The 12623-nt window shown below is 39.2% G+C and overlaps 1 protein-coding gene across 2 annotated transcripts in view; it reads left to right on the top strand.

Annotated features, from left to right (window-relative positions):
* Positions 1-272: 272 nt before the first annotated feature.
* Positions 273-12623, top strand: part of Chmp3 (charged multivesicular body protein 3) — a 37183-nt gene continuing 24832 nt past the window's right edge. Inside the window, exons 1-2 of one of the 2 annotated variants that reach the window (XM_028762280.1) lie at positions 273-418; positions 9020-9080. In XM_028762280.1, coding sequence (XP_028618113.1) covers positions 374-418; positions 9020-9080 — 106 coding nt within the window. In that variant the 5' untranslated portion in view covers positions 273-373. Of the gene's footprint in view, positions 419-3438; positions 3462-9019; positions 9081-12623 lie in introns of those variants that run through there. The other variant, XM_028762281.1, reaches the window with a different exon arrangement.

Here is a 12623-nt window from a genome sequence, read left to right as displayed (position 1 = left end):
TGAGGTGACTCCGGGACACAAAGAGAAACCCATACACAAATTTCTGAGAAGTGTTTGTATGCGTGACGGCGTAGAGATACATATTTCTGGGCTAGCTGACAGGATTTGGGTGTAGGCAATAAATATCTTAAGAGTTACTTCTATACTTCACTTAACTGCCCTTATCTTGCGCAATGGTGTCATCGGGATAGTAGAACCCCACCCAACTAAACTCTGCGCCTGCGCCGCGCGCGTGCGTACTACCCCTGCTGCCGCCGCGCCCTTCTCTGGGCGTCTGATTCCCTTCCTTGCAGCCCCGCCCAGGCGGCTGCCCGTGACCTGCCTGGGCGCAGGGAACGGAAAGTCGGAAGGGCTAAGAGGAGTTCAGTTCATCATGGGGCTGTTTGGAAAAACCCAGGAGAAGCCTCCCAAAGAGCTGGTAAGGACCAGCAACCGGGGAAGCTACGAGCTGGGCAGCGGAGGTGGGAACAGCCAGCTGCGCTCTCAGACTGGCCCCCATTTCCGGGGCCTTCCACTCGGCCGAGGGGCCGAGGGAAGAGTTTAGGATTGGGCAGTTAGGATTAGGAAGAGCGCGCCTTTGCTGCTCGGCGTCCGACCTGGGTGCGTGGGGCCCGGTTAGGAGCACCTCGGCCTCGCCCCCGGGTGCTCGAGGCGCCACACAGCCGGGCTCTGAGGAAGCACTCTCCCCTGCGCGCAGTGGTACGGGCCGCCCGGATCCTTTCTCTTGCGCAGGCCCCGCCCCGACGCCTGTCTGCAGACCACCCGGAGGACCTACCCCAGACCGGAAGGTCGTGCGCGTTGAACCGGGTCGGATCCTCGAAAGGTCCAGGCACATGCTGGGCAGGTCCATTTCTCCCCCACCTCTATGTGCAGGGAAGCCCGACTTTCTGTTTACTCCAGAAGCTCAGTAGTTCTGTCAGGACCCTACCCATAAGACTGCTACCGAAAATAGTTCTGCTCCTGTTCTGAATTCTTAGATCTGCGTGTAAATTGAGTTATTTTAGGAACCAATAATCTGCCGCCTAAGTTTGAATTCTACTTTTAGACGTCTCGGCTCTCCGATCTCAACAACTTTCCGAGACTTCGTGCTACTGCAGAAATTGACCATTTAAAAATGTGAAGCTTGAGTTAGTAGTGGTAGTGAAGGTGCGTTCTTTACACACCCAGCCTTATTACTGATCACCAGCAGTCGCACCAACAGGACCAGCACCCAGCATATTGGATTTGTGGGGTCCCATTCCAGACCTACTGAATCAGATTTTAAATAAGACTCTTCCCCAGTGGTTAGTATGTGCCCTGACATTTGAGAAGCACTTTCTACAGCACTAAAACTTGTCCTTTAAGTCCTTTTAGTTCAGTTACAGAAGTGTAGCTGTCAAGTCAGTCTCATTCATTAACTCTGCCATTTTCTGGTGTGTGTTCTATTGTTTTAGGTGGGTACTCTACTAAAGGAGAAACTGACATCGCATTCTTTTTTTCGAGACAGAGTTTCTCTGTATAGCCCTGGCTGTCCTGGAACTCACTCTGTAGACCAGGCTGGCCTCGAACTCAGAAATCCGCCAGCCTCTGCCTCCCAAGTGCTGGGATTAAAGGCGGGCTCCACCACTGCCTGGCTTGACATCGCATTCTTTTTTTTTTTTTTTTTTTTAAAGATTTATTTATTTATTATATATGAATACACTGTAGCTGTCTTCAGACACACCAGAAGAGGGCATCAGATCTCATTACAGATGGTTGTGAGCCACCATGTGGTTGCTGGGATTTGAACTCAGGACCTCTGGAAGTGCAGTCAGTGCTCTTAACCACTGAGCCATCTCTCCAGCCCCCTTGACATCGCATTCTTAACAATCACACTTATCATTTAAAAAACTGGAAATGTTAAACAAGTAATGTACATACCGGGAATAAATTTAAATAGTGGTAAGACTGTTTTCTTTAGACTGTCTTAATTTATGGATGACAAAGCTAAATCCACAAACTAGTAATGATTTCCTTATCTTCAAGAAGAAGAGTATACAATTACCACAAAATGATCTACATAATGTTCTAAAGTGAAATTGTATGCTTGTCTCATTTAAGTTCCACACGTTCATTTTATACCAGAGAGCAAAATGTAGCAGGTGAATGAATGTTCTTAATAGGAAAAGGTTTTAAGAGATGCAATGTGGAGTGCAGTTCAGTTACTTGGGTAGTCTGGGAAGGAATATTCCTGAAAGCAAGAGTTCAAGGCCAGACTGGACAGTGGCTTGGAAAGCAAAGATTTTAGGGAGAAGTCTGGGTGTTGTAGAGTTTCTGAGATGTTACCATGCATTCATTTTAAAAGCTTAATCTCCCCATTTTAATAAAAAAGTAACATTGAAAAAGTAAAGACTTTAGAGTTGACAGTTCATCATCCCGCAAGGTCTGTGTCTTGCCCTTAGCTTTTTCCTCTGTGTCATTTTATGTGGAAGTTGGATGAGATCAAAGTTAAACAAATTTAGCAAGAATGTCTTACAAGAAATCTGTGAACTTCTCATTGTATACATGTTAAGAATTAGTTCTGTGTGGAAACGAACAAGATCACCACTCCAGCTGAAGTTTGCCATGTCTGGGCAAAGCAAACTTCTGTATCGATCAGGAAGGTGTGCTCAGAAGAGTCAACTCACAGAGACAGCAAGTGCACATGGTTTTTATTCTGACTCAGGTGGTAACTATGTCTTTTCCACCTTGGCTGTGTGGTCTGACCTCACAGTCTAATTCACTCAGCTTGTCTGAAAAGCATTGCCACACCGGAAATAAAGAAAGAGAGGGGAGAAGGTCACTGCTCCACCTACTTCCTAGAATGCAGTAGGGGGCCTTTGTGTAAACAGAGGTGTTGGGATGGGAGTTTGAAACATTTTTATAAAAGTCCTACAAGGTAGGGAAGATAAAAGATTTGAATTCCTTCTAATCACAAATTTAATATTTAATATTATTACTAATGACTAATAAATTACAGTAAAATTATAATGAATAAATTCAGACTTATTTAATATTTCTAGCATTTTTCATCCGAAGGCATATGATAAGTAGTTTCATTTTGTTTGTTTCTAGACAGGTTCTTGCTGTGTGTACTGTATGGTTTCTGTCAACTTCACACAAACCTAGATGCATCTGGGTGGTGGGAATCGAAATTTGGGAATTACCTTAGGCAAATCTGTGGGGTATTGTAATGATGGATGTGGGAGGGTCTAGCTCTCTGGGCTATGCCATCCCCGGACAGGTGGTCCTGGGTTGTCCTCCATGTCTCTGTTGCAGTTTCTGCCTCCAGGTTTCTTGACTTCTTCTCCTGATGCATTACAACTGTAAGCTCAAATGTACTCTTTTCCTCCCCAAGTTGCTTTTGGTCATGATGTTTATCACAGCAATAGAAACCAAACTATGACATCATGTATTGCAGGCTGGCTTGGAATTGTTGATCCTTCTAAGAGCTGATATTACAGGTGTGTACCACTGTATTTGGCTGCTTGTCTCATTAATAATGTTGCTAGTTAGCTTTGATCACCTGCTTTCAGGTCATGTCAGCCAGGTATCTATGATGTAGTTTTTCTTTTGCTATTATCCAATAAAATAGCACAGGGTGCCATGGACTTGCATTGAGCATCTAAATTGGACCCATTAGCATCTACCAAACCAATAGTATTCAATCACAGTTTGATTAATTGTAAGGAATACTGCAGCCAGTTAACTAGCAAAGTAGTAACCAGTTGACTTGTTAAGAAGCTGTAGTACCTGCATTGCTTTCTGGCTCTCCTCCGTTTTCTGTAAATGCCATCTGATCATATTGGTTAGATTTCTCAGAATTTGCTCTTGTTCTGGGAGTTGCCTGGTTTGTGACTAGGTTTTGTTTTGCTTTACTTTAATAAACTCAGTTTGATTGGTCTAAGGAATTTTTCTCTTAGCGATAGAGAGTAACATGAGGGGTACTACCTTGGTGCTACAAGGATTGGCTCTGCAGTTTCTCCCTTCAGCAAATCATACCAGCGTGCGCCACCATAACTGGTGGCACTGCAGTTTCTTATTAACCCTTTTTCTTGAAATTCCTTAGCATCTATTTGTACCTCTTTTCTCAATTGAACTGTCTTTTAATAGTTTTCTGATTTCATCACTTCTTTCTTAGTTGTTAGCTGACAGTCTTCAATTAAGATCTTCTTGTTAGGCTTGCTTGGTTACCTGGGCATACACTTTGTGCTGAAAAGGCAAGAGAAGTAAGTACCTAATTGCTTTTTCTTTAATCACTAATGTTGAGAATAACGAATTGATATAATGGTTTCCAGAGATATGAAATGCTTTTTCTCTCTAGTGCCATGTTAGTCTAGTAGATTTTAATATGTTTTACATGTCATAGTCATTCTTCATTATTTTGTGTAATGTTGAAATACAAGTTTAGTCAGTGGTGCTAGAGAATTTCTGTCACTTTTAAACATAATCTTAATGATCCCTGAGTGCTTCCTTTCTTTCTAATGCAATATATATTTGTGGTGTGATTTGTATGTTCCCAGCTTGGAACCCAAAATCCACTATTTCTCTTATAATGGCAGTGCTGTTTAGAACCCTGAATTTGGGTGCATATATGTTTCTTGCTGCTGGAATGTGTTCAATTCTAGGTCTTTTTTGAAACATGAGTAGGGTGTATATTAAATTAAAAAAACTGTGATGGCAATTTTAAATTGTATCAAACCAACCCTTTGCCAAAAACAGCAGAAGTAACCAAAAAGTACAACTAGCTGAAAGCACTGAAAGCAGTGGATGTCATCATAGTCCGGGTCCTAAGAGAGCTGGGACGCTCAGTTCTAGACGCTCGCCAAGGCTTAAGGGCATTGGTCAGGAAACTGAGAATCTGAGCAGACCTATTGACAGACCCTGCGGCTAAAAGATTGAATTTTGTGATGAACCAAGGGCAAAGGATTCTGGCATATAACTCTGAAAAACAAACCTCAGGAGTGACTGGCATTCATAAATGCTGAAGCGGGTTGCAGACAGTCACTGTCTTCAGCAGATAACTGAGAACCAATTGCCAGCCCACTCAAGTTAGATGTTTGGTAGAAGAAATATAAGGTTTCTCTGGAAGAAGATGAGATCACGTTCAGAGGCTTAAATTATCCTGAAAATTCTTACATATAATGTTCAGAATTGATTTTTTAAAAGGAGACATTTATGCATAAGAGACCTTCGTATATCCTGGATGCAAATTCTTTATAAATTTTACTGGGGACTTGTTCAGCATACAGCTCTAAATGGGATGTCTCAATTAAATAAATCCCTCACCTCACGATTGGGGAACCCTGTGAAAGAGGCAGGAGGGATGTAGGGTACCAGGAGAGCAAGGCCCTCTAAATTGACTGAGCCACGCTTATGTGAACTCACAGAGACTGGAGTAGCAAGCACAGGGCCTGAATGGGCCCGCCCCAGGTCCTCTGTGTATGTATGTATCTATCTGTTACAGGTTTCTAGTTAGTATTTTTATGGGACTCCTGAGGGTGTGAACAAGTGAACTGAATCCTGTGCCTTCTCTTGGGGCTCTTTTCCTTCTGTTGGCTTGCCTTGTCTAATTTCAATATGATGGTTTTGTTTTATTTTACTATATATTATTTTTTTATATTTTGCTATCTCTTGGATAGCCTGTTCTTTTCTAATGAGAGACAGAAGAGTGAATCTGGATGGGAGAGGAGGTGGGGAGGAACTGGGAGGAGTAGAGGGAGGGGAAATTGTAGTTGGGATATAGTGTATGAGAAAAAAATGGTATTTTTAGTAAAGTAAATAAAATTATATTGAAACTATATATTTGTTCTTTATTATATAATAAAGTATTTATTATACACAAGACATAGTAATTTGTTTGGTTCCCAGTTCTCTCACATGATACCTACAACTATCCCTAACTCTGGATCCAGGGGATCTGATTTTCTCTTCTGAATTCTTTGTGCACCAAGCATACATGCAGTACAGGACATATAGGCAAAACACTCAAACACATAAACACATCTAAATTTTTTTCAAAAATTAAATAAATTATTATTATTTATTATTGATATGGTTATAAATATCTTCTTCCCATTTGTGATATTTTTCTTTAATTATAGACATGCAAAATAAAAATTCATACTTTCAATTTAAATAAAAATGTCAAGCCTTTTCCTTTCTGGTTATTGCATGTGTCTTTTAAAACTTAATTTTAAAGATTTATTTTTAAGTTAAATGTGGGTGACTGGGTGTGGGTATATATAAGTATATGTATGTGTGTGTGTGTGTGTGTGTGTGTGTGTATGTCAGGTGCCTGACACATTGGATCTCCTAGAGCTGGAGTTTTATGGGTACTGGGAATCCTAGGGACTCGGCAAGAGCAGTGTGTATCCTAATCACTGGGCCAGCTCTCCAGCCCTGTTTCTTTGCTTTGTTTGTTTGTTTTGGTTTTTTTTGCACTTTGCTTTTTTGTTTTGTTTGAATTAATTAATTAGTTAATTAATTAATTTTGTTTTAATAAATCCTCTAACTTGACAACATCAATTCCTAGACCTAGGGCTTGAAGAGAGGGCTTCATGTTTTGTGTTAGGCAAGCCTTCTATTACTGAGCTGCGTCTCTAGCCTTCCAGGAAACTCTGGTGTAATGATTTTTTATTTCATAATTGTGTTTTAAATCCACCAGGAATTAGCTTCAGAGATTGGTGGAACCAGGATTTGGACAACTGGTTTCTGTCTCAGCAACATTTGTCTCAGCACTGGTTGTAGGTGATGCCTTCTTGCTGGTTTCAGTTTCTTTCACCTAGTTTGTGTCTGGCATATAATGGCCTCAGTGAATGAATAAAGCACTTATCTTGATGGTTTCAACATTTCTGTAGGTTCCTTATGGTTTTCATAAGATAGTCTAACTTACTAATTGATTTAAAAAACCTTATTACTGCATTCCTACTTACTTAAATACCTTTGATTTGTTAGTAAAGTACTGTTGAAACTAAATAAATATTTGTTTAAATTTCCTTTTATCTATTTTGAATTTTCTTTACAGTATTTTTATACTTATAAAACCTGTTTGATACATTTTGTTGAACTCCTGGTCTTGGACTGTGTTTCTTGGTTTTTGGTGTTTTTTTTTTTTTTTTTTTTTTTGAGACAGGGTTTCTCTATATAGCCCTGGCTGTCCTGGAACTCACTCTGTAGACTAGCCTAGCCTCGAACTCTCAAACTCAGAAATCCGCCTGCCTCTGCCTCCCAAGTGCTGGGACTAAAGGCATGCGCCACCACCGCCCAGCAGTATTTTTTTTTAATTTATACACAAATAATAACAGTAGCCAAAAGGTGATAGCAAACTCAGATGGCCATCAACAAGTGGAGAGAGAAACAGTTTGTGGTGTATGCATATAATGGGTTGAAGGTCAAACATAAAAAAAGATGACTTACGTGCTACAACATGTGTGAACCTTGAAAACATGCTATGAAATGAAAGAATTTAGAGCCAAGGGCACACACTTTGAATATGAATATTTTTATATGAAATAATCAGAACAACCATTTCTATAAAGACAGAAAATAAAATACTGGTTGCCAAGGAGTTGGCAGATGGGAGATAAGGGATTACTTAAGATGTGTACTGTATTCCAAGGAGGTGAAAAGCTTTGAAGGGTTGATAGCAAGCTGTACTGACTTTCACCATCAGTTACATACCTTAGCAGGATTAGTTGTATATTATGTAAATTTAACTTAAACTGTAAATAAATCTAGCTTTGAAGGGTTGATAGCAAGCTGTACTGACTTTCACCATCAGTTACATACCTTAGCAGGATTAGTTGTATATTATGTAAATTTAACTTAAACTGTAAATAAATCTAGCCTGATTAATTATTTAAAAATTGCATCACCTCCTAGTTTTCTTTATGGTTTTTAATTTTTGTGTGTGTATGTAGATGTCATGCCTGTGCATGTGCCAGAAGAGGATGTCAAGTTTCACTTTCTGCCTTATTCCCCTAAGACTAAACCTAAAAGCTCATTAAGCCTGAAGCTCACCATTGTAGCTAGTTGGCCAGTGAACTCCAGGGATTGACTTGTCTCTGTTCCCCAGCTTTGGGATTATAAGTCATGCCTGCCTTTTAAGTATTGAAACATTTCTTTCAGTGGCATTATCGTTTTTATAAATATTTTACAGACTTTGGTAAGTAATTATTAAAAGTTAAACTTGAAATTCAATAGAAACACATCTTCTACTGATAGGAATTGTTAAATGCAGTTTAGTTCATGTACTTGTGTGTGGGTGTTACAGGGTTCCATGTTCTTCCTTTACAATTAATATAGAACTTTTGGTTTGATGAAAGTACTGAAAGTGAAAGCCCTGTCAGTAAGTAGCTGGTGATGGAAGGGCATTGAAGTAGCAATGTCACTCAGTTCTTCCACATCATGTGCCAAAACGGATGCAGTAATTTAATATAAATTTTAATGATCCATCAGCTGACACCTCAGATTTTTCTTCAATATTTTTGAAAAAGGAAAAAGAACTGGAAGGCAGTTTCTTGGCATGAGAATGTGCTTGTTATTAGAGTCCCTACACCAGTATCTCTAGCTGGTGACATTTAGTGCCTCAGAGTTAACCTGACAGGGAGAAAAATAACTTATAAAAATATAAGTTCGGAGTACACAGGCAGAGTAATTTTTAAAATAATTATGTGTAAAAGATGAAAATCTTCTGATTCCCCCAAGATTGCCTTTGCCCAGGTACCATGTAAAAAATACTAGTGTACCCTCAGAGTTTTCCATAAAGTGTTCTTCCCTGCCAGGCTATAAACAGTTTGGAGTGCCTGTGTACTGTGATCGAATTGTTAGTTTAAAAAAAAAAATGAAAGAAGGAAAAGAGAAGGAAGAAAGAAACAAATGGCCCTAAAGATCTTTCTGCAGAATTAAAAAAAATCGTGACTAAACTCAATATAGAATTAATATAGAATTATTAAGAATGTGCAAAATTGACTAGCAATGTTTGCCTCTCTGATAATTCCTTATTTAAAATTTTCTCCAGGTTAATGAATGGTCACTGAAGATCAGAAAGGAAATGAGAGTTGTTGACAGGCAAATAAGAGGTAAATTACTATTTTATGTTTTCCATTCTATACTCTTAATGCTCTATTTCATTTTAGTACATAAAAGTAAACTCACCTCTACATTATGACATCATTTATTCCCATACTAATTATGTGTAGATGTTCTCATTATTTTGTTTTCTTATTCTATACTCAGAATAAAAAAGATAATGATTGACACAGACTATTGTGAAGAAGCAGAAGAAAGCTCCTTGTGCTTGTACATTAAATAAGTTGTGCATAAAAAATCAGTGCAATTCCATTATCTCTACTCTCTGCATACTTTAACATAACTTTAAATTGGGAACAATATATTTCTAAATAAAAGTTACTTTTTTTTTAGTACCATTTGAAATTAAAGTGAGTGACCAAGAAATGGTCATGCTTAAACTAAGTTTTTTTTCTAAGTTTTATTTATTTTTGACAACATCATACATATAAGCAATTGTCTTGATTATACCCAACCCCCATATCCCCCTCCCACTCCTCTCAGACAATTCATGTCATCGTCCTCCACTTCATATTCATATCTACACCCACTCCCCTATAACCCATGGAGTCCAGTCAGTGCTGTTTGTTGGAATGGTGACTGTTTTTGTTGGCTTGATCTGTGCAGGTCTACGCAGGCATCCATAGCTGTAGTGAGTTCTGTGTGCAATGGCTATGTCGTCCAGAAGACAGTATTTCACAGCAGTCTTCCACATGTGTATATTCTTTCTACCTCTTCTTCTGAGATGGTCCCTGAGCTTTGGATGGGATGTTGATTTAGCTGTCATTTAGGGCTGAACATTCAGTAGTCATTTGTTCTCAGCATTTTGACCAGTTTTGAGTTCCTAATTATAAACAAGGTATAGAATTCACTATCTATCACTAACCATGGTAGAGTATCACTAATCTATCAACATGACTGTTTAGCAAGTCATCAGTAGTTGGTTACCCTGTTGGGCCTAGACATCCTAAGCCATAGTCTTTGTCCAGGTATAAAGTACCAGATAGGAATTCCCTTCTATGGATCAGATGACAAATCCAACCGAAAAGCTATTGGCTACCTCAGTATCCTTTGTGCCATTATTAAACTAGTGAATATGTCTTCTCTGGCAGGTCAGTATTGTAGTGTGTAAGATTTGCTGCTGAATAATAATATTGATGGCTTCATTCCCACTCCACACTTCCCCTGCATAGCACTTTCCAGCACTGTGAAACTGGCCTGTAGAGAGGAAGTTTTCAGGTCAGTTCCAGTTTGATTCCTCTATGTCTCGTAGCCAGAATATGTCCTTCCTCAGCAGTAAAGTCTTACCATATAGTTCTGGTGGGCAGCCAAAAGATAATGACAATGGCCTGTTATTATAGTGCTTCTGGGGTCTCCTTGTTACCACAAGTAAGCCTTGGCACTGAGATTTTTATTTAATAATTCCATGTCTTCTGGGAGAAGTATTGTTGATCCATGCAGGTTAATTTGATTTACATTTCTTAGAATTAACTTTTAATTCTCTTATAAAGTAGTGAGTTTCCCTAAGGGTTTTTAGAACCTCAGTTTTGACTAATCACCTGCACTCTACTTCCCTGGTCTGTCCTATCCTTTCTTAAACCTTTAACCTCCAGTATTCTCTTGCCTCTACTATTATACTATAGGGGTATACTATTCTCTTCCTCCTTAAAGGAATTTTTTAAAAACATCTTTATGAATAGAAAAGATTGATACTAGAAAAGCGTCCCAGGATTACAGTATCACGACTTTAAAAAAGAATTAGAGATGAGAATTCTTTTCCCAGCTGTGTTAATTTTGGTCTTAACACTTCTACTTCAATTGCAAATGAAAGTTTGAATGCGTCATCTATGAAACAACTGCTTTTCACACTGGGCAGATGACTGAATACTGGCAAAAGAAACAGAAAGAGAATCCTCATAGTCTGTCTTTTTGCTAGAGATACTTTCTTGAATGTAGCACATGGGGAGGATTCCAGAAAGAACATGGTGGTCTTGTTGAATTGAAGATTTGGAGATCAGGGTAAGGGAGGCTAAAATTTGTGATACTGAGTAATAGAGAAGAGGAACATAACCAGGGAAAGAACTTCAGACATCTCCACAGGGTGTGAGTCTGTGGCTGAATACTTACTTAGAGTGGTATCTGCAGAGACTGACAGAATAATTAATGGAACAGAACAACTACCAGGAAGTTTTAAGCTGAACAGTTCCTAAAGCTAACAAAGGGATGGAAGATGGTTTAGTTTTGCAAACACAGTAAAGAGATTTTGTTAAAATCTGGGACATTCAGTACAGACTGGAGAAGGGCCACATTTAGTATTAAGGTAAGAATAAGGGCATATTTATGAGGAAAGCTTATGAACAGGTCTTGAAGTTGATCTACAAGTGACTTAGCTGCCAGTCAGAATAAAACTTAATGCTCTTTAAAGGACTACAAAATTATGACACCTAACTGTGAGTCATTCTCATGCCAAGTAAAAAGGCCACGCAAATTAAATGCATTGGCCGATAGAAATAAACAAAAACAAAAAACCAATTAAGCTAAAAGGGATAAGAAATATGAAGGATTTTTCTTAGCCCTATTTTTAATGATGGTTCTTAAATGCTTTAACCTCTCTTCTAGCCTACCACCCACCAGAGGTAGTGGAAAAGAAAGGTTATTAGGATATGGGGGAAGTGGACCTGTTTAGAAATTGTTCTTTAGAGCCAATCCCATCTGTGTTGTCTGGAAATCAGCAGTTCATTTCACAGGAATCATAAGTGGCAGATGATCCACTCACAAACACTTGACGAATATACCAACAGTCCAGTTTAGTAGTGTTGGAATAGCAAACATGAATCAGCAGCAATAGCACGACTTAGAGACAGCCAGGCCTCAGCTGAATTGGCACAAGTCAGCAGGAGGGACTAGGACCACCAGGGCTGTGTCTCTCAAGCGAAGACTCAAGATCAAGAAGAGCTGCAAAGCTAGCTATGCAAGCAAGCCAAGCTCTATTCACTGTCTGTTGGGTCCTATTTATACTCTCTCCAAATATGAGTCCTCCATGAGTCTTGCCTCACCATGTGTTGTGCCTCAGCACGTGAGTTTGTATCAGCTGACATCACTCTGCCTGTTGCCCCAAGTCCACTGAAGCAGCAAGAAGCAGCAGGAACCTCTTGCGAAGTTTTTTGGTGCATATCTCTATGGAGTCATAACAAATGGAGCTCAGCAACGCATGTAAGGCAGACCAGTACATGAGTGTCATTAGTGAAGAATTGTTCATCATGAGTCCTCTTAAATGCTTACTTTAGCAGATTATCCCTTCACCTGTATCTGCTTCAGTGAAACATCCTTTCACTTGTGTCCGCTTCAGGAAAATATTCCTTCATGTGTTTGCCCCAGCAAAACACCATCCAACACAACTGATTCTCCAAAGAAACCAGAAGTTTCCATTTCAGAAATATGTTAAATAATTTAAAACAAACAAAGTCATAAGCAAAATAGAGAAAAACTTTTTAAAAATAAAGCAAAACTTCACTAAATGGACACAACAATAGATTAGACAGTATAAAAAAAAA

Source organism: Grammomys surdaster, unplaced genomic scaffold, assembly GCF_004785775.1.
Source record: "Grammomys surdaster isolate TR1022 unplaced genomic scaffold, NIH_TR_1.0 133, whole genome shotgun sequence".
Taxonomy (NCBI): domain Eukaryota; kingdom Metazoa; phylum Chordata; class Mammalia; order Rodentia; family Muridae; genus Grammomys; species Grammomys surdaster.
Note: the sequence above shows the minus strand (reverse complement) of the source record. Positions and strands in the feature narration are given on the sequence as shown.